At 41.2% G+C, this 26,037-nt stretch overlaps 1 protein-coding gene across 1 annotated transcript in view; it reads left to right on the forward strand.

Annotated features, from left to right (window-relative positions):
• LOC116043946 (xenotropic and polytropic retrovirus receptor 1 homolog) overlaps nucleotides 1-26,037 on the forward strand; it is a 40,327-nt gene that overhangs the window by 5,207 nt on the left and 9,083 nt on the right. The window contains exons 2-4 of the mRNA XM_031290981.2: nucleotides 12,746-12,797; nucleotides 25,304-25,405; nucleotides 25,560-25,783. Of these exons, the coding sequence (XP_031146841.1) occupies nucleotides 12,746-12,797; nucleotides 25,304-25,405; nucleotides 25,560-25,783 (378 nt within the window). The remainder of the gene's footprint in view (nucleotides 1-12,745; nucleotides 12,798-25,303; nucleotides 25,406-25,559; nucleotides 25,784-26,037) is intronic.

Genomic DNA, 26,037 nt, shown 5'->3' on the forward strand with positions numbered 1-26,037 from the left:
TTCCCATGGCAGCAGCGTTTGGGTCAGACACTTAGCAGGACAGTTAGATAAACAGAGTAAATGGACTGTATTTATATAGCGCTTTTCTAGTCCTAACAACTACTCAAAGTGCTTTTACATAGTACAGGAACCATTCACCATTCACACACATTCGTACACTGTAGGCGACGGCTCTACCACCCGAGCCACGGCTGCCCCAAGAGGTGTATCCTTAGCAGTTGTGATCTGATGTCAGGGTTTTTCCCTGGGGTGCCGTGCAGCCATTGGGGTTGGTCACCAACTGGGCCGTAATGGTCCCATCCTTCGGCTCGTCCAGATGCTCTCCACGCTGTTTTTACGCTGCGCCTAAGCCATATAATAGCAGAGAAAACCCTGGATGTGATGGGAACCAAAGACTGTCAGCTCTTTTGTTTTCATGCTGGCATGGGCTGTTATATCTCATGTCTTTAGCTCAGATTATTGACATTTTAACAGTGTGCAACTTTTTCTTGTGTCTACTGACTAACCGACTGGCTGCATTTTCCAATAAAAGTCTATGATGGAAGCTGCTTTATTTAACCTGACAGTTTCCTAGCGTGACTACAACTATAACAGTATAAATGCCTGATGGTCATCTGAATGACTCAACAGACTCATTGACTGGCTAAGAGATTCTGCTGCATGACTGCGTGTCTGTTGCACTCAGTCACGCTTTGGGATATTTTAGTAAAAATCGAGATGTTTGTGTGTTAGGGGAGTTTTAGCAGGAAGGACGAAAGGGGAAGTGGCGAGAACAGAAGGGCTGCAACTAACTATTTTTTTTTTTATGAATTCATTTTCCTATTATTTTCTTGATTAAACAATTGATAAAATGAATCAATAAAATTCCTATTACAATTTCCCAGCAGGCAGGCATAGCGCAAGACGAGCATGGTCGCGTCAGTTTCACGGTATTGGGCCTGCTTGGGGATCCGCCTGTTAGATTGGCCGTGCCTCCCAACCTGCCCGCTCGCCTTGCATTGAAAATGAATTATTAGGCATGTCAATAGCTTCCCGTCTGAAAAGATCTTTACTCGAGTTTCTCGGGGAATCGTTTCAGCCCTAGTTCACAGTCACACACATCTGCTTTTAGTCGCAAATGCGGGTAAAACGCTCGCACTGTCGAGCCCTGCAACGGACAGACTTTTCTACTAAAATGTTTTTTATTTAACCAAGTCAGCCATAAATGTCAAAGGCATCACTTTATAATGTACCTTTAACACAAAGCCTAAACAAATACAATACAACACTCCATGCCGCAGCAGCCTTAGTTCATGGGAAGTTAGTTTGCTGATGGTAGCTGGTTTCAGTTGGAGCGATGAATAGAGCAGCTGACAGAAACAATTTTTACTTGCAGTCACAGTCCGCACAGTCCACAGTCAGCAGACATTTAGAGAGGGGTCTCTGAAAGAACACTGACATGCTTAATTAAAACAATTGCTGCTTATTTAGTCCCATTTTCATATAAAGTTGTGCGGGGTTATTGTTAGAGGAAATGAGAATCGATTAGAGAATTTCCACCTCAGCCAAGGGATGTAGCTAGCTGTGCTTCCCGCGTCTCTGACACATTGAAATCACAAAAGACGCAGTAAACTCACTATTGACGCATCCAGGAGACGCACCCTAATTTCTTCCCTGATAATACTACATTGTGAGCAACAAATCTGTGTTGACATCGGCAGATGGAGAGCTAGACAGCTGTTAGCCGCCGCTGGGGGGCAGAGGCCTGCGGTATGTTTGGCTACGGAGCTAACGCCACGCGCTTCCACTGGGCGTTGCTGTGAAGCCACTCTAGACAACGCTTGTGATTCCACCAGACGCGCCGGGCAGGCATAACGCTCCACTTCTGAAATGGATGTATTAAGACGGCTTCAGCCCAGGATGTTTGGAGTTGCTATGGCAACAAGTGACAGCTGCCGCTAGCATAGCTTTAGCTAAACAGTCCGACCAATAATCACTTATATAATTACAATTTGGCACGTCTAAACTAAATCGACGATTACCATCAACAGTCATACCCATTAGGACCTTAGCAAAAGTTAGCAAATATTGTTGTTATCTACAGATTAGAAAAATAAAAGCACAAATCCCCTTGGGACTACGTTCGCATAATGTTATGAATGACGGCCATTTCCGCTACAGTGTCGTAATTTACGGTAACGTTAATAACTAAACAAAGATTAAACGCCACAGGCGGACTAACTGCACACTTAAACACGTGTTACGGTGCTTCGGTGGATTTTGGATATGATTTTGGATTTATTGTCAATTCTGCAACATGTGCCAGACATGCAGAGCAAACCTATCAACATGTTTACACTGTTAGTCCTTGGTAATGCTGCCTTCAGCAGAATATAGTCATGGAAGACAGCTGCTGATTCTGCTGGTCTTATCTGATGGGGGTGGAAAGCAAAGAATACAGGATAAAAGAGAAGGAGGAGTGGGGAAGGAAGGGGGGTCGGAGAGGGGAGTAACATGTAGGGGAATATAGATGGCCAGGTGTAGACAGACACACAGAGGCCAGTGTAGACAGAATGGTGTGACTTGCATGTAATTTGATTCAAGAAAATGTCCAGAAGGAAAATGAGAATAACTGTGGAGACAGAAGGGAGGGATTAAAAGAAAGAAGTGTAGAGAATCTGCCACTTATAAAGGCTTTATTGTCATAATCCCCATACAACCTCTGATTAAAACCTCTTTCTAGGACCAAGGGGAAACCTATGGAGAAAGAGGGGGGGGGGGGAGGCTACATTGAGAAAGAGAGGAAAGGGGTAAAAAGGTCAGAGGGATGTGAGAAGCTAGGGTTGAGTGCTGATGGCACTGGCTACCACATGACTGGTATAAGAGGATCACACACTTGCTCACTATTCATGCACACACATGTGGATAGGTCACATGCATAGATCTCTTTGGAGTTCCTGTAGCTGCCCCCCTGTTTTGTGAGCCCAGCCTTAATAATAACCATTTCCCTTCTCCCGCTCTGTCACGGTCTGTTGCCGTTAGTGATGTCCTGCATTTCCCAGCATTCCCTTCAGCAGCCCCCAGTGCATATATACGAGATTGATTACATGTTGCTAGGCCTGTAACAATTGTTACATAATTGTCTAATCGCAGTTGTTACTTTGTTTAACCGCAATTAATAGCTGACATTAGCTAAGGTCGGGAAAACTATATATTAATGTACTATTGTCAATTTTATGTTCATTTAAGAAAAAATACAATGTTTTTTTTTTTTTGTTCTAAAGAGGCGTGGTTTACTTTATAGGCTGTGTATATGTCTTACTACATTATCCGGGTCAAATAACAGTGATGTAACCAAAAAGAGATACCCTGGGATTCATTCAAAACTTTATTTTGTTTGGAAAAGTAATAAATCAATAAATTGACCGAAAGAGACAATAATATTGTTAATCGCAATTATTTCTGAGACAATTAATTGTACAGCAACATTCAGAATTATTACATATTGCTTTGAAGAACAGTAGCAATAGCTTAGTAAGAGCAGGACACTGACTGAAGTATTCCAGTTGGTAAAGTTGTCTTTGTCAAAGTCTTTTTGTCATGACTGTTCATGGAGGCTGCTGTCTGGATGAACTGGTATTTCAAAATCTTTTTTTATTTATAGTGCAGTGCCCCTTTCCAAACATGCCTGTTTGGAACGGACTGATTGCTTGGCAATAGCTTGCTATTGCTTGCTTGCAGCTTTTTCAAGAACGGCCAAACAATTGCACACCCAACACTGCGCTTCCTGTGGTCTTGAGCAGTACACCTGCCATGACGTAGTCGCGTGCCTTAGCAAGTGTCATCACAATTTGATATTATATCAATTCATAGGACAACGACACGATATTTGCCGAAGTAAAATCAATCTTTGACAATAACAACAAAATAAAAATCACAAATAGCATCCATATGCAGACAAATCTTCTAAAATGTCACTCAAACAGAACTCAGATCTCAAAGGTCAAATTCAGAACTTAGTGGGACTGAGAAAGGCATCCTCTGCATTTGACCCATTGGACTTAGGAGCAGTGTGAAGCCACAGTGGCCAGAGGGCAGCGTCATGAGTATTCGAAATTGCTAACATGCTTGTGTTTGGTGTGTGTGTGTGTGTGGAGGGGGGGGGGACATACACAGTGCACACAGAAAAGAGCAGGACTTAAAGCAACGCCGCTAACCACTGATCCAGCCACTCAAAAAGAAAAATAATAAAAGAACCATAGCTGAAAGGAATCAGAAGAAGATTAAATATTTACATATATACATTTTTGCATGAACATGAAATGAACACGTCTGTATGTTTAAGATATATTTATCACCTAGAAGAAAATGTAACCGTTAATCCCCAAATAGTGTAAATAATTGCTCAGTCAGATGCTAAGACCAACCACTGGTTTAGCTTTTAGTTTGCGTCATTTGTGCGTCACAGAGTGTGACGTCAACAACAGGTTTCCAAATCCTGCATCTTGTCAGGATTTTGGGGGAACTCATTGCTTTCTGCTATAACGCCTTTTGTAGGCTTGACATTTGAAAACACAGCTTCCTTCATATCTTCTTCACGCCACCTTCATGAGGCACTTCATATACGAGCTGTTTGAGTTGTTCACAAAAATAAGGAAAAACCTAGAGATCCGAGGTTTCTACAGGACACGAATGCGAGCAGTATCCAGTTATGACTCATAAAATCCTACTGACAGTTTGGTGTCAAGATATGAAGTGTTTGTCTCCTCGCGGGTGGGGGTTAGGGGAAAGAGAGCGCGGCTGAGGTGGAGGGAAAGGAATTTATAAAAGATTAGGCAAAAGAGAAGCGGTGAGAGAGTAGGAGAAGAGAGTGGGCAGGGAGGGAGATGGTTGCGGGTAATATTTTATAATGCAAATAAATGAACAAAATGTGGGAAAGAAAAGGAGAAAAGACAAGGAAAGGGAAGAAAAACAACAGAGAATGAGGTATTGAGGAAAACCTTAGAAAGAGATGATAAAGTAAACAAAGAGAAAGGATGGCATAGACACCTCAAACACACACACACACACACACACACACACACACTGTCTATCCCACAGATTTGTGGTCAAAGGTGGTGGTGCAACAGTCTGCCTGAGGTGATTGCCACAAACCATGAGTGTGGCTCAAGGCAGAGGTGTGTGAGAGACAAGAGAAAATGCCCCATACTAAGTTACAAGGCCAGCAAGAGGCTAAAGCCTGTTTTATGGTTCTGCGGAGGCTCCACGCAGAGCTTGGCCTGATGTTTATACTTGTGCGCTGGTGTGTGCGTCGAGCCGGCGTGTGTGTGTGTGTGTGGGGAGTGGGTGGGAGGGAGAAGTGAGAGAGTGAGAGTGAGAGAGTACCGACTCTAGAGTCATAGTGAGAGAAACAAAGTGTCTCCTCCTGTGTTTTCTGACCACGGTGGGAAATCTGGAGCAGGAAAAGTTAACCCTCTCCTTGATTTCATGTTGTGTATGGAGAAGGAGAACCAGGGAATGAGTTGGGGGGGGGGGTACAGTTACTAAATACTGTTAAAATACAACCCTACCAAGCCACCGCCGAGCCACGTGTAGTTACATTTTTGGAGAGGTGCACGTCAGGCTACGGCGTAGGGTCCGGCGAAGACGCAGAGGGGTCTGCGGGGGTACGCCGTCGATTCAACGCAGAAGCATAAAACAGCCTTAACACCACAGGGAGGGAGTGCGAGAGCGAGAGTGTGAGAGGTAGATAAGGGGAAAAGGACGTAAGTAGGGTAATCTTCTATGAGGATAAGCAGAGCTGCCCTGCTCCTTGTTGAGCTGCGTGTGTTTTGTTTTGGAAACTTGCGCCTTAGCACCTGCTGAGCCTGCCTACTGACCACACACACACACACACACACACACACACACACACACACACACACATACTGTACATAGACAAACATTCACACACACATTCACATATGGGCCTCAGGAGAAAGCGTGGGGAAAGTTTTGCGCCCAGATGTGTCTGCGGGTGCGTTTGCTGCTGTGATATAGCATGACATCAGATTGGCAAACAAAGCGCCCTGTCACCACAAATTACCGTCACATTAAAAGAGACCATGTTCTGTCTCGCTCTGCGTTTAGTCGTTAGGGCCAATATGACACACAGCCAAATACATCCAGTCATTTTACATTACTCACAGATCAACAAAACATGCTTTGAGGCTTACATGCCATTGATTGCAAAGAATTGAATCCCATAGGAGATATATATATATATATAGTTTTGCTAGATCTCAATAGGTGGTGCTTCTGGAAAAAGAGAGACTGGCGCGCTTTTTTCCGACTCGCATAATGATATCTTCACTATCAACAATCTCCACCAGCATTAGAAAACGTGTAGGAAAAACGTATGCAGCTCCAGCTAACCAGCCACAGTTCTCAAAGCCTCCGTGTTGTATCCACTAGGGCTGGGTATCGTTCAAAAATATTCAATACCGATACCAATACCAATACCAATACCATGACTTCGATACCGGTTCCTTAACGATACTTGTTTCGATACCAGTTTTATAAAACAAAAAGAAATTACAGCGCAAATCTTTTATTTTTTACACTTCGCAGAGGCGAAGTGTAACAGCCAATCACAGACATTATTAGATCTTGGTCGAAGCATGCTGCATGCTTATTGGCTCACTGAAGGCTGATGAGATTTACTCCATAGGAATTGAAATTTGGTATTGAATGACGAGGCATTTTTCTATACTCTATTCTTTAGATGGTATCAACAAAGTCTTATCGATTCCCATGGCTATGCCCGTTTATGTAATTCCCTGTCTGAAGGGTTGTCCGTTTCCCACACAGAAAATGTGGGAATGTGTGGAAATGTGGGGGGAACATGGGTCCCTTGTGGAAAAGTGGTATTCGAAAGAAACAGGGGTCCTAACTAGGGAATTAAAGTCTACTCATGCTCATGCTTACATTTGCATTTGTGTGAAAAGAAGCTGTTTTTCTTGGTGGTGCAGGAAAAATACAGGGACAGCAGAGGAGCTGACGGGAATCTTGGCTAAAATAAATAAGGGTTCTCAGCGGTAGACTTTATTCCTTGTAGCGCTTAAAAAATATCCATCTGCTGAGTGCTTAATCTCTCGGGTTACAGTGGCAACATCCTGAATACTTTCCTTAAATTGTCCTTCATTGTAGTCAATCAATGAAATCAATGATTTGTTGTTGCTACGCAATCATGAATTCCATTATAGTATGTGTCTCTGAAGGTTTCTCTCTGTGTCTGGGTAGAAAAAAGTTTCTGCAGGATCCCCGTTTGTCACAGCAATATCAGAACAACACTAATACGGCCCTTCGCTCTTATGTTCACAGCTGATTGTAGTTTTGGGCGATCTGGAATTTATGCAAACTCAACTAATGGGCCCATACTCTAAATGTAAATCTGGACTGGCAGAAACACTTGAGAATGGGACTCGGTTTTTTTTTCTCTCTCAGCGTGTGTGTGGGTGTGTATGGGTGGGTGTGCGGGTGGTTGTGTGGGAACACAGTGGTTTAATAGGGTTTGAGTAAGTTTTACATTGAAACTGCTGTAAGGAGGAATCATTTTGTGTAGCTGGAGTCTTTTTAAGTGGAAACTGATAGAGAAACGGGTAAAGGGGTAGTTGTGTGTAATATCATTATTCCAATACAGCACAATAGATTTGCTGGTTAAAAGTAGGGTGGTATATGACTAATGCAAAATAGGTAAACCTTCGTAGTAGCTACCTTAAAGAAACGAACACAAACACTTCATCATTCCAGTCTAAAGTTACTTATTGCAGCTCGGGCATTGCACTTGACAGTGCAAGTTTGTCAAGTCAAATATCCTTTATGGCTTTAATAGAAAAATGTTTTTGATGCATGAGATATCGAATCGCTAACCTGATGATCGTAATCGAATCGGGAGATCAGTGAAGATTCACACCTCTACTTCCTATTGATTTCTTTGTACATCTTTGCTGTGGCTTTTGCTGTTTTTTGCCGTGCAAGAGTGCTCCAAATTAACTAACGGTCCACTTTGTGTCAGAGTGCGCTCTGCTGCTCAAAGTGACTATTTACGAACGCACCCAATGTGTTTGTGTGAGAGAGTGAGAGTGGGGCACGCAGCTCCTAAAATAGAAAATCAATATGTGGTGTTAAATGTTGATGTTGTGGCGGGCCGCCACGAATTAATGAATGTGTGGGAAACACCAGTGAGGGTACAGACATTTCATACACCAGACGTATTTAACACGGACCTGCTGATGCACATTCAGCCCGCCCTGGACCCAAATATGAGTCAGCTGTCATTCTGACAGTAGAGATTTTTTCAAACATGTTCCGAGTGCTATTTTCTCAGGTTACAGTGGCAGTAGTTTTGTATTGCTCTTGAATCCATTCCTTAAATTGTACCTCTCTGTACTTTGTTTGTACAGTCAATCAGTAAAACCCTAGTCTGGCATTGCCAGACCTTCAGCGCTGCGGAGGAGGGTCTGGCTAGTCCACACAGCATTCTGGGATGGGGGGAAAAAACGTGCTCTGGTTTATTGGATTTCTTTAAACCAATCACAGTCGTCTTGGGCGGCGCCAAGCACAAGGTTGTTTGTGTCAACACAAAGAAAGCCCAAGGTAACGGATATCCGGCCTAAATGAGTGAAATCCGGCGGAATTTCCGTCGGCAACGGAGCAATCCCGGAAGTCGTGGATATAGACTAGTAAAACCCCCAATGATAGTTCTTTCTGTGTCTGGGTAAAAAAGGTTTGTGCAGGACCCCCCCTTTCTCACAGGAATATCAGAACAACACTAATACGGCCCTTTGCTCTCATATTTACAGCTGATTGTAGTTTTGGGTGATCTGGGAATGCTGGGAATGTATACATACTCAACTAATGGACCCACACTCTAAATGTAAATCTGGATGGGCAGTCACACTTGAGGATGGGAGTCAACTTTGTGCCTTCTTATTGATTTCCTTGTCCATATCTGCTGTGCGTTTTGCTGTTTGTTGTCTGTGGTGTTATTGTTTACGTCGTCGGAGCGACTGCACTGCTGAAACAGTGAGTACCGGCTGGCTGTGTGGGCTGTAGCATGACCTTGACTCGCTCTGCTGTTTGCTGCAGAAGCCGGCTCTCCCGCTCTTCGGCTGGTTGGCAAGCAGTCTGGCACACAATGAAGCCATTGTGGTCTTGTGCTCGGTTGGCATTCTGAAACACTGACTGACTGACTGACCGCTCTACTATCTAACCCTTGAGCGAGAGCGCATGAAAGAGAGCGACTGTCCCGCTGTCCCACCAGTACTTACTGAGACTGAATGACTGTCGCCTAGTCGCCCTCTCTCCAGAGCAGAGACGAGCTGCAGCATACAGTACACTGCAGATTTACTAACCCGCAGCATGGAGGAGACCGATTGGCTGCATCATCAGCACTGCATTATTACAGGATGGAGCTAGAGCAACAAAGGCAACATTATACTCAACGCATGTCACATTAGGGCTGGGGCGATATGCTTTTTTTTCCCGATTCGGTTCTTTCACCAGACATGGGTGCCGATTCGATTTGTGCTGTGATTTTCATTTATTGCGATTCGATAGAATGGAGTATTGCGATTTTCTTTTCGTTCTTTAACAAAAGTTGAATAATACACTTCTAGAGACAATATATCACGAGGCATTTCTAAAACTATTTTCTAAAAAGAATGCACATCACATGTCAGTCAGTCTGTCAGTCTGACATTTATTTCATTTGTCAAGAAGTACATCACATGGATTTTCTGCATTTTCTCCTTTTGGTCTGTTTTGCTGGAAACGGATATGATGTATTTGCCATCGGCGGTACCGTATAAACAGAAAATATTTAGATGAATCATTGGTAAAAAAATATATATATAAATATAAAACATCGATTCTAAGGAAAAGAATTGATTTTAAAAATCGTTTGCAAATCACAATACATACGATTTTCAATTTTTTTTTCATCCATATGTCATATCATTGTCAAAATATTGGCAACTGCGATTGAATTTGAAGTTCTGGCCCATTGTTTGTCCTCGCTGTGTGGTGTTGTAAAGGTCAGCAGATTATGAAGTTTGCATCTGTATCAGAGTTTTCCGTGGGTTTTAGAGGGCTTAGGCGCAAATGACTTCATACGCTCAATACGCAACGCATATTATTGACGTCATTGCGCAGTCATTTTCATAAAGCTTAGTGGTTGTGTCGGTCGCAGCGAGGGAGAGATCATCTAAAGCCATGTATAAAATAATAAGCCAAGTGATTACCTAAACGCTTTTCAATTGTGTATATGTGCATATACTGTATGGTATCTAATAGGGGTGGGAGATATGGATAAAATCCTCCGTAACATCCATATTACATTTTCTGGAAAATCAATTAAGGAGCTGTCTGCGGATAAAACAACCAGACAGAAATGTCCAGGTCTAGGTAGAATTTAAGTCAAAATTTTCTTTGGTTGAATACAGTCCTAGAATGTCAGTTTTCGGCTTATCCAGCGTACTTGATTGATGCAAAACCTATTAATAATGAATATTGTAATAAAGCAGTCCTGTTTGGTGATTTGCAACAGTGACTACAACGATCCAATCATACCAGAGATATCAAAAACGTAAACAGCAAAACAAAATCTCAGACAGCTGACATGTTGAAAGTTGATATGGTCTCATCGGTCATGTCACCCAACACTTAGCATAAGCGTAAGTAGACTATATTGTGGTTACAGTACAACAGACATTTCATTTAGCAAGCTATGCATTTTTCAGCCACTGAATCTCACACCTTCAGACTTGGCCTTTTGGTGATGGTTGGCTACCAGTTAAACTTTTTGGGTGGTGATGGCACAGTGGATATGACACATGGCTTTCCGGTTTCGATTCCCACAGCGATACATCAACCAATGTGTCCCTGAGCAAGACACTTAACCCCTAGTTGCTCCAGAGGCGTGTGACCTCTGATATATGTAGCAATTGGAAGTCGCTTTGGATAAAAGCGTCAGCTAAATGACATGTAATGTAATGTTATGTAATGGATGGCAGGGTGCTGTACTTTTTGATGATAAAGCTGTCTAACTGGTTAAGCCAGGCTCTGCGTCTACACTGCTCCGCCCTGTTTAACTGTGAACAAGACGCTTCTTGTCTTCTTTTCTAAATTTTGTTCATCTGAAATGTAGTGGTGTCCCAGACTCCCATCACCAAACTTTACTCTTCAGCCCTGTGATAACTGATTTAAGTATGTACAGCAGACTCAAACAAATGGCGGCCCGCAGGCCACAAGCAGCCAAAAACCAATCCCCAAGTGGCCCAGCTATCATCCCAACAGTCCCAATCAGAAAAGCTGAAAAGAAAAACGAGTAAAACATCTTTAACGAGCCTACAGATATTCCTACAGAAATTCCCACTGTAGTACAGACCGTGAATGTAACACTCAGCCATGGCCTAAGCGCCGATTTATGGTTCTGCGTTAAATCTACGCCGTAGGTACGTACGTGGGTACGCAGATTCGGACCCTACGCCATAGCCTGACGGGCACCTCTCCAGAAATGTAACTTCACGTTGCAGCGACGGCAACCGCAACAACTGTGTTTGGTCCGCTTGGCCGCGGCTTGGTAGCGTCGCATTTCTTCCTAATCATTTCCTACTGCTCCCTTTCTGTAAACAACATGAAATCATAAAGAGAGAGTTAACTTTTCCTGCTACAGCGCTTCGACGGTGGTCAGAAAGAACAGGGGAGACACTTTGCTTCTCCGACTCCACCGCGAGTCTGTACTCGCTCCGGAGCTAACCCCCTTCGCTCTCTCACTCGCTCTTCCACACTCTCCCACGCACACACACATACATCATATGTAGCTCTGCTATTCTCTTAAAGAGATACGCTAGAACTACACAGACACACCAGTGAACAAGTATAAATCCTCACAACGGCTGTAAATCAGCTTTAAAGCTTTAGTGCGTAACTTTTTGATATTAATAAACGTCCGTTACACTCAAGCCATTGCCAAATGAGTTGATACAAAGCTAATTAAGACTTTCAGCTCCACAAATCTCTCTCTCTATATTTCTCAGTATGACTATGTTTAGAAAACTGTCATCCGGCGACTTTTGCGCACAGAAATTTGAGCGAAGATAATTACCTCTTACCTCTCTGAAGAGTCCATGTTTTTATAAATCATCCGTGTCCTCCTTGGTTACTAGCAACTGCGCGGTCACCGAAGGCTTTCTATCATGTGGATGGGCCGACTGTTTTGTCATTACTTAGAATTCCTCATGTGGGAGACAGAAACTACGCACTATAGCTTTAAGGTGTGCGATGCCTTATACTGCACGTCACGGTCTTTGTAAACTTGTAAGGAACTAAGAAGTATGGTATTCAAGTTAAACACTGTAACAGTGTATGTGGTAATCACATTGGAACAAATTATTGAATATTGGGACTAATCACAGAAATTGTGATTCAATATTGTTTTGGAATTCATCTTTAATAGCTCTTATATTTATACTGCCAATGCTACAATAACCATTTCTGTCATTACTTTAACTTTCATTGACATCATTTAACTTTACAAAAACTATTGAACTGGACAGTTCATTGTTTGTTTTGACATTTGACATTATGTAATAGGGCTCACATTGATGGTACATCACATAGCACTCACGCTTTCAATGTCGTGGAGACGTTTCACAAGATGAATATTTCATGTAATTGTTGAATAATTAATTATTTGATCTTTTCTCTCTCGTTGTGTCTGCAGGCTTTCAAAGAGATGCTGTATGCTGCTCAGGACCAGGCCCCATCTATTGAAGGTATTCATTTTACACACACACACACACACACACACACACACACACACACACACACACACACACACACACACACACACACACAACACAGATCAATAAGGTCTGCTTGATTAGTAAGTGGCTGATGACCTTTGAGCACCTACTAATAACAAGGAATGCGGAGCTGCTGTTGTTGCAACAGGAAGTTGCAATGATAATGCAAATTAGCAGGAACCCTATTAATGTCAAACTAATTTAGATGTGCATTCTTTTAATGAGTTAAAGCTATAGTGCGTAGTTTCTGTCTCCCCCATGAGGAATTCTAAGTAACGACATCAATTCTGTCGGCCCATCTACATGATACAAGCTTTCCGTGATCGCGCACCACCCCCCCCTCCTCCTCCACACAGTTGCTAGTAGCCAAGGAGGACACGGAGGATTAAAAAAACATGATGGACTCTTCAGAAGAGGTAATTATCTTTACTCGAGTTTCTGCGTGCGAAAATTGCCGGACGACACCAATTTCTAAACACAGCCATGCTGAGAAATACAGAGAGAGTTGTGTGGAGCTGATAGTCTTAATTAGCTTTGTAGCAACTCATTTGGCAACGGCTTGAAAGTAACGGACGTTCATTATAATAAAAAGTTACGCCCTAAAGCTTTAAATCCTTAAGAATCCCAGCAGTGCTTTCTGCACAGCCAGTCCAGTAAATCCTGATGTGCTTCACACCTTACTGACAACCATTTCTCAGGTCATGCAAGTGGAGCTGTCATTTTTAAATGTGATTCTCCCACCTCCCACCTAATTTCAGTGCATCAAAATCAAATCAAAACGTAGCATCATAATCAAATGGTGGACTGGATGAACTGGTTTTGGTTAAAACATTTTAATTTAGAGTTTTAGAAATGTGGAGTGAACTGTGACTCCTTCCTGGTGGTACAGCTCACATGCTGAAGTGATTAGCTGTGATGTTTGGAGACATCAGAGAATTCATTTTGAAAATTGAAATGATTCAGCTATATTAAAGCTAAGATAAAAATGAAAATGTGGCTGCATGCTTTGGGAAATGACAAATTCACCAAGTGGTGCAGGTAAATGTATGCATGTATTTTTAAAAACTATATGCACCAGTGCATGTACACAATAACAAAGTATTCCGAGCCCTGCTTTAGTAATCAAAATATAACCATCTTCTTATTTGTATTGTTAAGTTTACAGTTTGCTGGGAAGCATCGGAAAATACACAGCTTAGGGAACAGTGAAAACTTCTCTTTTAGTGGCAGTGGATGAAGTTATTATCTCCTTCCAATAAATACTCTTGTGACATCAGTACTACCACTTCATGGTATAAGCGTGATAATGCACTCTGTGGAGTTCCGCTATAGAAAAAAAATGGACTTAGCAGAGAAAATGCCTCTCCTCTTCGTTTCAAATTCTTTATTGTCATGTGCACAACAATTGCACACAATTGTTGTTGGCAATCCTAATCTTAGTTTTCCGTTTCCCTCCAACAATGCTTATTAAATACTTAAAAAAAAAAAAAAAGATAAAATCACGCCTGTTACAAAATAGAGAAACTAAGACATAATGGTGCAGAGTTAAAATACAGAGTTAAAATATACATATTTGAAATGTAAAATAATATTTGTGGTAGACAGGTGTACACTACAGTAATTCCAAAATTAATAAACTGAATGTTAACAGGAATGTATAGGTGAAGTGTATATTATACTTTGCTATCAAGATTGGTATGTGCAGTTTTTTTTTACCTCCAGCTACTCAATTACTTTTTATATGGGGCTACCTCATCCTGCATTATTGCTTAATTATGTGTCTTTTTAAAAATACACGAACACAACAGCCGCAGTGTGACCAAAATGTAAGGCCTCAAAGAGTCTTAAAACCAGTTATCAGAGGCTTTATTTTTCATCATGTAATGACAGGCCTCTCTGTGCCCCTGAACTGCACACTCTCAAAGCAAAACAAAACAGCGTGACTAGCACAATATGTCTTTCCTTGTGTCTTTCCTTTCATCTTATTTTGACAAACTTTTGCTAAAGAGTCACCACTTAAGGGGCCTATTTCCAGTCAGAAATTTGACATGACAGAACATAACCCGTGGAGCAAATCATGATCAGCCTCAAAACAATGTCATTTGTAAAGTTTTTACCAGACCATCAGAAAAGACACAAGCCTACCACACATGCCAAAACCCGAACCCATGCATATAACGCTCATATAACTTCTTATACAGTTCACTTGCTCTGTAATTGGCTTCACTTGTAGATCTGTCAGCTGCTTATCGGTCTGTTGGCATGGTGTTTTGCTGTGTGTCTTATTAGTTTTCATGAGTTGGTCATCATACTCTAAAAGGAGAGAGAGATCTGAACTGAGAGAGCTGAATTGGTCAGCAGCGACAAAACTATAAAAAAAAAAAAATAAAAAAAAAAGACTCCATGGTAGCAGACACAATCAGACTAGTAGAAAATAAGAAAGAGGAAGGTCAGCGTTATATATGTCTGGTGTATAAAATGGCTGTATCCTTAGTGCCCTTCATATTCATAACATTACCAGTGGAAACAATGGTGCTGTGTCTCAATCCGCACACTTGCCATTTTGAGTCCCCAGTGCGTTCACACTGTCGAAAGTATAGCAAAATGCAGTGCACTACAAGTACCCGGATGGTGCACTCATACAGTCAAAAAGATGAGTGTGGAACGCTGCAGCATTCTCACCCTCAATGGTCGGCGTCTTTGTTACGTACTACGTAAGCGACGGGATCACCAACGTGTTTTCAAACTTGTGAAAATGGCGGGCTAGGAAGCTGCAGCAGTTGCGATTGAAACGGCCAACACAGAAGTATTTTCCATGGTGTTAGACAATGGGTCTGACACTATCCCTATATATGGCTCTATGATATCTACAGAAGTCTCTAGTCACATGTTGTTATCTACTGTGATTCACAGGCTCTTCCATTCTCATCTTCTGGCTAATGAATAAATCCTCCCGTTTGTTCTCACACTGATGTCATCAACAACAAATACGTGTCACTATTGAAAATGATTGGGGATTAGTAAGTCCTGCAAACATCTGAAGAAATTAGGTTTTTTTTTTGTAAAGAAAAAGGATTGACTTCCTCTTAAATTCTGGTGTATTGGTGTAACTTGTTCAGTGTCTTCTCAGCTGTATGGCTTGATCCCAAAATTATAAAACTAGTTCTGCACTTGGAAGACCCGTGCTAATAGACAGCAAGAGCATTGCCAGACCTATCTTCACAGTGCTGTGGAGTAATTTCTGTTTGCATTTCTTTAAAGGAACATGCCGACTTATTGGGACTTTAGCTTATTCACCGTATCCCCCAGAGTTAGATAAGTCCATACATACCCTTCTCATCTCTGTCTGACGCACCCACCGGTAGCTTAGCCTAGCACAGATCCTGGAGGTAACCGGCTCCATTTAGCCTACTGCTCTCAATAAGTGACAAAATAACGCCAACATGTTCCTATTTACATGTTGTGATTTGTATAGTCACAGCGTGTACAAATAACAAGGTCACATGAGACACAGCCATCTTCTAACCGTATATAAACTGGGAACTATATTCTCAGAAAGGCGAAGCATTGCTACTCTCTGCTCGGGGCTCAGGTGCTGCAAAGCATATCACTCCACCCAAGTAGCAGAAGTAGCACTGCTTGGAACCGGTTACCTCCAGGATCCGTGCTAGGCTAAGCTACCGGTGGAGCCGTCAGACAGAGTTACAACACGCACAGAGATGAGAAGGGTACGTATGGATGATGGTGAATAAGCTAAAGTCCCAGTAAGTCGGCGTGTTCCTTTAAACCAATCACAATCGTCTTGGGCGGCGCTAAGCTCCGGACGAAGCGTCGTTGGCTCTCCAAAAGGGTCTCAGGAACTAAGTTGCTATGGTGGAACATATGCGCCCCGCATAAGAAAACGCCACATAAAATATTAATATTAAAAACTTAACTGTTCACACGATACACTGATTCACTGAAAGAACCAAGCAGTCCTGTGTTATTGCACGATCCAAATTTTCTTCAAAACTGGGCTTCTTCAGTATGTAGCTCGCTAGCTCGAAGGTTGTTGTTGTTTCCCGTGAGCCTCGTGCCGAATGTTGGGCTTTATCCTTGAAATGTACGTCCGTTGATCCAGACGAAACATCTAATAACAGTGTAGTTAAAACCTTTTTTAGCAATCACACAAGCACACTTTAAGCAATCATAAGTATTTGCTTACCGCTCTAACATCTTTAAATAGTAGAAATGTACATAAACAAACAGGCTGATTTAGGAGACAAAGAAATTTGAGAGAAGCGGGGAGATTGTAGAGATGTTATGTTATTATATCAATCCCACAAACCATCTATCACTTCACTTATCCCTCCAGCTTGTTCCATGGCCTCCCTAATGATCGGCCTGCCTTTTTCTTTAGTTCACTCTCTTTCCATTACTGACTCTCCATGTTTGTCTCTCCTTCTCCATGTGACTGACTTTATCAGTTGTTCCGTTCGGCTTTAGTTTTTAGCAGCGGTATCAGTGAGTGCTTGCACAACAATGGAACAACAGATTGATAAAAATAAAAAAAAGTCAATTGAAAATTCCAGCAGTTGTAGTGATACAACTTTTACAGAAGCTGAGGAGTAGTCTGAAGAGAGCTGAGAGCTTTGGATAAAACCTGAGGCAATGATCATTTCCTGTGGACGTTTTTTGTTTTGACATCAAGCTGTAGTTATCTAAGTCTCATCTACTGGGTTTTGAAGTAGTAATACTGTATGTATAATTAGAGCTGGGCGATATGGAAAAAATCGAATATCATGATATTGTTGACCAAATACCTCGATATCGATACTGCGGCGATATTGTAGGGTAGACAATTGGTGCTTACAAAAAAATATTTACACAATGAGATTTTTGATAAATAATCATCATTAATGTGTATATAATGACTAAGTGGGTAAAGGCAAATAATAGAAAAGATATAACAGCCTGGTAAGTTAAAAAATTACATCGCTTTACTGTAATGCAGCCATTAAAACCAGGAATGACAACACTACTTGTCATATCACGATATCCAAAATCTACGACGATATCCAGTGTCATACCACGATATCGATATAATATCAATATATTGCCCAGCCCTATGCATAATTGACTGGAATAAAGTTCGGAAAGAACCACGACTCAGAGAAAATGTTCAACCGTGCATCATAACATAAAGAATACACAGGATTTCGGGGCGCCATTGTAGCTCACCTGGTTGAGTGTGCGCCCCATGTACTAAGGCTCAGTCCTTACCGCAGCGGCCCCAGTTTGAATATGACGGAGCAACGGTGGAATCCAACTACACAGGTCTATGTTGTACGTAACAGGTAGGCGGATGAAGGAATGAATATATCAAACATGACTAACATGACTATGTTTTATAAAACACATAAAGCTTAATAGTTTATTAAAGTTTGATAATTGGGCCTGTCATGACAGGTTATGTTGTCTTGGTTAATGTCAAGTTGTCATTACAAAGACATGGACGGGTTGTACTGTCTTGCTTAATGTCAAGTTGTCATAACACAGAGATTGTTGTCTTCGTTAATGTCAAGTTGTCATGACAAAGGCATCACGGACAATGCTAAAAGTGTCATAATTTACCGAATGACGTGAATAATGTCATGAATACTCAAAAGGAGTCCTTCATGTTCATGACAGGTGTCATGTCATAATAATGACGGTGTCATGTCAGTCTTATGCACACCCCTTCAAATAAAGTGTTGCCAATTTGTCATTTACCTCCGATTCTATCTAGCCAGACAGATGGTTTTGGTTTAATGTGGCCACATTATGAAATGTCATTCTCCACTCCAACACAATGGAGGCGAAAGTCTGTAATGTTCAAAGCACTGAAAATTAGAATTTTAAAAATCCAGCAGCTACTTGTCATTCCACAAGCGTGGACACTGTGAACAGGATTAACAGGAACAGGGAATAGTTCCTGATAAAAAATGTTGACAGCATGTGTTATCCACAGTAATGGGGACATTGGAAGAGAGGACACGTAATGTTTTAATGCTCTGGGGTCTCATTCATAAAATTGTGCGTAGGATCCTTACTAAAAGTGTACGTACGCCCAAAAGTCAAAAATGGCATACGGCAAAAAGAAATTCAGATTTATAAAACCGTGCATACGCACATCTACAAGCAGTGTTCCCTCTATAAATCACAGATTACCCACAAGTGTGCGTACGTGAATCAGCCTCTTATGTGTATCTGTACACGCCCATTTTTAACCAAAAACAGTCAATGCAAAGCACCTCATGAATGCTGATCTGTATGTTAATGACCCTGGCAGTTGTTCTTTCATTATGCCGAATCATGCCCACTGGCGAGGAAAAAGCAAAAAACTTCTCAGACGCTGGTGAATTGCTGCATATTGAATATAAATTCGGCCTGTTCTCGTACAGTGTAGGGGAACCTGATGTATAGCTACAGCTACCTATATTAATAATACCTTCCAAAACAGCAGGCATTACAGCACTCAGGGACAGCTTCGATATACCAGACCTATATGATAAGATTTAACAAAACTATATATTATAGGCTATCCAAACAAGCCTTAGTGATAAAGTTGAAGATTATATATAATATTTATATAAAACACTCAGCTGTCTGACATTTCCCTCTGGAAACAGCCGGTTTCCCCCAGAGTGGCGAGAACCTGTATTGGGACCGGGATGGCACGGTTCCGGCGCGCTGCCCTCTCTACTGGACCCAATTCAGTACGTAGATCTAAGAGCTCAGCTTTAGGGAATTTAAATCGGCATATTAGCCAGTCATCGTCATGGTCCCTGAAGCCTCTTTTTCTCCTGATTCTTCCATTGGGGGTTAGTCCTCCTGCAGGGCCAGCAGTGCCATGCAGCATTACGCACGGGGGTCACCGCAGTATTTATATGTTTACAACATATTGTGATTGTTAACGCCTTGCCAAAATCACAGCATCAACTAGTGGTATCCCCCAACCGCGAGATACAATTTGAATACCAAAGTCTAATAGGCAAACACACTTTCCTTCATGCAGGTTTGGTCACGAACAGTATTAAAGTTGGACTGATAACGAGCATATTACGTGTAACGATTGCGCGAGAGCTTAACAGCTGTATTTCCAGACTTTGATATTTGATGATATATGCACAGTATTAAAAAAAAGATATTTGGTTATTTACACTGTGTTCTGCAGTTATCTTATGGTAGGGTATTTGATGCTATCCTGTATTCCATGCAGTCGGGAGGATTTTACAAGGTGTTTATGGAACAATTATCACTCAGTACAAGCGCAAATAGCACTGCTGGATTTAATCTTCATAGTAACGTGGATGATATGGAGAGAAAAAATGTGCGTGAGGCATCAATACTTGAACATATTACGAGTAATCATTATTCCCCCATTTACTTTCTGCAGTCTGACTTCAGTTCACCACCTCACCATCTGCGTCGCCAATTCCCATTGTCTCCAAAATGTGCGTACGCACGGGTCAGAGTTTGCGTGGAGGATCGCACATTCTCCCGTCAAGTTTGTTTTTTTTATAAATCACAACCTTTTGCGTGGGAAGTGGCGTACGCACATTTTCCCCGTTTTGTGCACACGCCACGTTTATAAATGAGACCCCTGAACACTACAAATAAGATTCCATGTGCGTCCAGTGTATTGAGGTGGACGCAGAAAATCTCAGAGAAAGATATCTCAAAACATAGATTTTTTTTCTTCATTTGTCTATCTGCATGGCCACTAGAGGTAAGAGAGAAAATGTGTTTTATCATGTTTTTGGCTTGTCTTGTCTGTCCGCCCTGATGGCTGTTAGCACACCTCTGCTGCACTGGCTGGCTGCCAAGTGTGAATGTGTGTAACTGTGAGAGTAAAGCAGGGTGTTGCTGAAAAATAGAGCTAAAAAACATCAATTGTCAAATGGAAAGTGTAGCCTATTACCGACAGACAGACATGTCATGATGATAATAATTATAATAATCATGATGACATAAGCCAGGACACAGAGAAAAGAGCAGAATAAGGCCAAAAAAGGATAAGGAGATTACTGTAGTCTGACTGTGACTATTTGTGTGGTTGTGCACTGGTGAGAGAGAGAGGGGGGGTGGGTTGGGGGGGTGGGGGGGAGGGGAGGGAGGTAGTGGTTGGGACACTCCAATTTACTTAATTTGGTGTCTTGTCTAAAAGCAGCCAGTCTGAAACACAGTGAATCACTGAGTCTGCAAAGTCTGACTCAAAACCACCTGCCCGGTCTGTTGTTGGGTTGTTGTTGACGTGACAGTGGGTACAAGTTAGCGGTTGGACACGCAGGTTCTCTGTGACCATTTTTGATGGAAATTACAGGACTCTGTTCTGGTAAAAGGAGTTCAACTTTTTTAGCATGGTATTTGGGATACAAGTAAATATAACATTGATTATCAACATAATTCTCCAAAACAACTTAGAGAGCACAAACCAGAGGCTGTCACGTCACTTGTAAAACGGTCCTAAACTTTGATGGGGAAACTTGATCCCGTGCAATTTTCAAAAGATTGTTTTTCTAAACTTTGTTTGGCTTATCTGTCTAATTTGTCTTACTATTGCAGTTCCTGTTCAAAACATGCCCGTTCACAATGGGCCGCTCGCTTGGCATCCTGTATCGCTGCTTGCAGCTTTCTTCAGAAACATTGTACCCCAAAATAACTCGCAGAAGGCCCCCAAAGCACTTAATATGCATATGAAATGTTACTGGTTACGTTGCAGATTCAGAGTTTACTCTCAAAATATCACAATTATATTATGAGGCATTTTATTCATTCAACTATCCAGCATTACATCCGAGTTGAAAGCTCCACCTTGAACAGACATGAAGTAACTTTAAGTACATTATGCTGATATAATGCCTCTCTTTTCACTAGAAGTAAACATTTGAATGCAGGACTCGTACCGTGCGTTATCAATAGTTTTACTATTAATAGTTTATAGTTGTACTAAGGGAAAAAAACATTTTGAATACTTTCCCAGTTAGAGAAAGGGTGAAAAGTAAAGCAATACGCTGTTTGCCTGGCACCCCCAAATCATTATATTATTATATTGAACATTTCAGTTAATCTAGTCAAAATTTATAATTTTGTCATTTTAGTCTAACTGATTTCACAGATTTTATCTGATATGTTATCATTATAAGCCTACCGACGTTATCTTCACTTGTCACTCAGCTGTCCTGCCGTTATTACAGACGTGAAGTAATCACATGTCACATTTAATAATCAGTGGATACATTTTCTTGTGCATTATCCCATGTGAAAGGATTTACTTTTTGTGATCCATTTGGTCCGATAACATTTCGAAAGTCTAGAAGAGCTGCACGATTTTATAACCATTTAATCCCCATTCAAAATTAGCGGCACCCTTAACTGGAAATAGCCGGAGGTCTCTAGTGCGCCTGCTGTATGGGCTGCACAGTGCAGAAGCAGTGCTGATCATCCGGGTATTTTTTGGCTCCATGATGGCTCCATGATGGCTCCATGCGCCACTGAGGAACTCCGCCTCGGGTGCTGTATCCAGTTCTTATTATACATCCATGGGGACGACATTTTGTTTCAGAACAACAAAAACACAAAACAAAATGATATGAAACGAAAAAAGAACACTATGGCCCAGGCTTGTTTATTGTTTTGCTGTTTTTTCAAAGTACGAGAGCGTTATTAAAGTTTATTTAGGTAGGGACAGATACAAAAAAACATCGATAAGCTTAAACAGTTATCTGATGTACCGGTATGTATCATAGTGTTTTTAGCTGAAGCTAATTCACGACACACCACAATGTCCCTAGTAGGGCTTTTGGTTAAAAAATAAAAATACAGATTAACATTATTAAAAAATAAGAGAGAGATGAAATAAAATGGAATGAAATGAAAAAGGAAAGCAAGTATACAGACAGAGCACAGTGTAAAAACTAAACATGAGAGCAATATTGTTCCTGAATTAGACACAATTTGTTTAGTTTTTTTTTAAGGTGGCTAATGTTGGGATACATTTCAAGTGGTCTGGCAGAGAGTTCAATAATTGTGCCCCTTTTTCATAAAAAGGCAGTTTTGGCAAATGTTGTACAAAAAGGGATACTACAATTGCCTATTAACGCTGCTCGGGTGGTGGATCTGGTACCACTTTCAGGGTTCATACGTTTTGAAAAAACCTGGGAAAGTTATGGAAATTAAAAAATGCAAATTCCAGGCCTGGAAAGGTTTTGGAAACATAAAAAGACCCAGAAAGTTTTGGAAAAGTCATGGAATTTTTTTTTTTAACACAGCATAATAATATGTGATTAATAAATGTATTTTCACGTCGTCTTAACCTCAACGTTCTACTCGGGGCGCGATATTACAAATCCCACTATGAACCACATACATTATCATTCATTTTATTGTTAAACCTCTGAGGGTAAACTTTTAACACAGATTGTTTTTCTTATTGTATAATGTCGACTGACATTTTCAGGAATACATAGTCATGGAAATTTGCCAAAAAGTCATGGAAAAGTATTGGTTAAAATGCGTATGAACCCTGCACTTTGCTGTCTTGTTATTGTTTTTTGAAGGGGTGGGGGAGCAGCGTTATTTAGGCCAATGTAACAAAATTCAGGGAGATAAAATTAGCAAAACTTAAAATCTTATGTTTGCTTAGAATTTGGCAGTGGCGCTACCTTATTCTCTTCTTGTCCAGGACTTTCAAGGCTTGGTTATAAAGACACTCTATGGTCTTAATTGATGACTGCTGAGCTTGGGACCGTGTGGTTAAGCCATAAGATATGTGTGAGAGAATCATAGAATTCATTGCAGATGGATGATCCGAGCTGATGTAGCAACATTGTAGCAATACAATTCTCCACGCATTCATCGCGCAATCTGATGATCATTTCAAACTGCCATACTGTCTGACATAGTTTGCCATAAATTTTATTAGACCTTGCACAGTGTGACATGCAATAAACGTACACGGTCGTTGTTGTTGCACAGTTTAAAGACAGGCTGACGTGTAAGGAAAAAAAACATTCTGCCTTCCTTAAACACAGAACAATATTTTCAAAATAGAATGAAGATGACATTTTCATGTATCAGCATCTCCACACTGTATTCATGTTGCCTTAGGCAAGGAGACACCTACACTGTATTAATGTCGGATAAAATGATTTATGAAAAGAAAGTATGCAAACGGCAATAAAGTTGCGATTCATATGCATTATATACGTCAAAAGTGTTGAAAGGTTAGAAAATAAAAGTGTTCATAGAAAACAACAAGAGAATCCAGCTTTTGGAACTAGTCGTCAGAGCTGGATGCCCTGCTGCTGTCTCACTGCTCCACCTGCTGGCCAGAACAGGACAGTACGGGGGTTTGCTGCACAGAAACATGATGGAGATTTACATTCTCACACTCAATCCTCCATCCCCACTTGTCCTTGTTCTGCCTTTGCTGTCCTCTCCTCACCTTCCCCTTTCTGCCCTCCTGTTTATTGTCCATCTACGTTCAGGTCCAATAAAGTGGTTTCAGTAGTAGGGCTGGGACGATATGCTTTTGTCTAGGGCTGCAACGAACGATTATTTTCATAGTTGATTAATAGTCGATTATTTTCTCGATTAATCGATTAGTTGTTTGATCTATAAAAATGTCAAAACATGGTGAAAAATGTGGATCAGTGTTTCCCAAAGCCTAAGAGGACGTCCTCAAATGTCTCGTTTTGTCCAAAACTCAAAAGATATTCAGTTTACTGTCACAAAGGAGAGAAGAAACTAGAAGATATTCACATTTAACAAGCTGGAATCAGAGAAATCTTATTTTTTTTAATTAAAAAAAAAATGACAAACGATTAATCGATTATCAAAATGGTGATAGTGATGGCGATTAATTTAATAGTTGACTAAACTAATCGATTAATCGATTCATCCAATTTGATTCTACATGGGTGCCGATTGGATTTGTATTGCGATTTTCATTTACCGCGATTCTAGAAGTATTGCGATTCGACAGTATTGAGTATTGCCATTTTCTTTTCCTTCTTTAACAAATAATGCACTTCTAGAGACAAGATATCATGAGACATTTCTAAAAAACGAATTGCTTTCTAAACAGAATGCACATCACATGTCAGTCAGTCTGACATTTATGTCATTTGTAAAGAAGTACATCACATGGATTTTCTGCATTTTCTGCTTTGCTCTGTTTTGCTGGAAACGGATTTGATGTGGTGGCCGTCGGCGGTACTGTATGAACAGAAAATATTTAGGTCAATCATTGGTAAAGAAATAAAAAAATATTGATTCTGGGGGAAATAATTGATTTTAGAAACCGTCGCCAAAAATAAATAAATCACGATACATGCGTGAATGGATTTTGATTCCCCCCACCCCCACCCCTACTAATAGTAGTAATAACTAGTGCTGCGTCTCCACTCTGTTCTGGAAGGCTCACTAATCTGACAACTCTTATCTCCCTGCAGTCACAGACGAGGATACGGTTAAGAGGTACTATGCCAAGTTTGAGGAGAAGTTCTTCCAGACATGTGAAAAAGAACTGGCCAAGATCAACACCTTCTACTCTGGTAATGGCTTACTACTCTGTACACACACACAGTCATATACCTACTGTAAGAGCTAGAAATCACTCATTCAGATACAGCTCTGACTGTCTGTTGTGCTCGTTATCCTGCAGAAGCTTTCTATCTTTAAATCTCTTTCGTTCTCCTCCCCATTCAGAAAAGCTGGCTGAGGCTCAGCGGCGATTCGCCACGCTGCAGAACGAGCTGCAGTCCTCATTGGACGCCCAGAGGGAGAGCTGGGCTAACGGGCGGGGCCTGCGGAAGAGGAAGACGGTGTTCGCCCTGTCGCAGCAGGAGCGATGCAAACACAGAAACATAAAGGACCTGCAGCTGGCCTTCTCCGAGTTCTACCTCAGCCTCATACTGCTGCAGAACTATCAGGTGCTGTTCACACGCTCAAACTACATCTCAACCCGCAGACGTGCAAAACACATTCACCCAACAGACAATTTTCCAGTCTCCCTATAAATATTGTATTAGTTTATTTGACGGGGGCAATGCTGATCGTTCAAAAGAAACAAAAGCTGGAAATGAAAGATAGCCTAAAAGGCTCACATACATTTGTTGTCCCTGGCAAGATGTTAAAAATGCACTCTAAAAATAGTAACAAAAGTAATACATGTCTTATGCCTAGT

Source organism: Sander lucioperca, chromosome 9 (genome assembly GCF_008315115.2).
Source record: "Sander lucioperca isolate FBNREF2018 chromosome 9, SLUC_FBN_1.2, whole genome shotgun sequence".
NCBI classification, from domain to species: Eukaryota; Metazoa; Chordata; class Actinopteri; order Perciformes; family Percidae; genus Sander; species Sander lucioperca.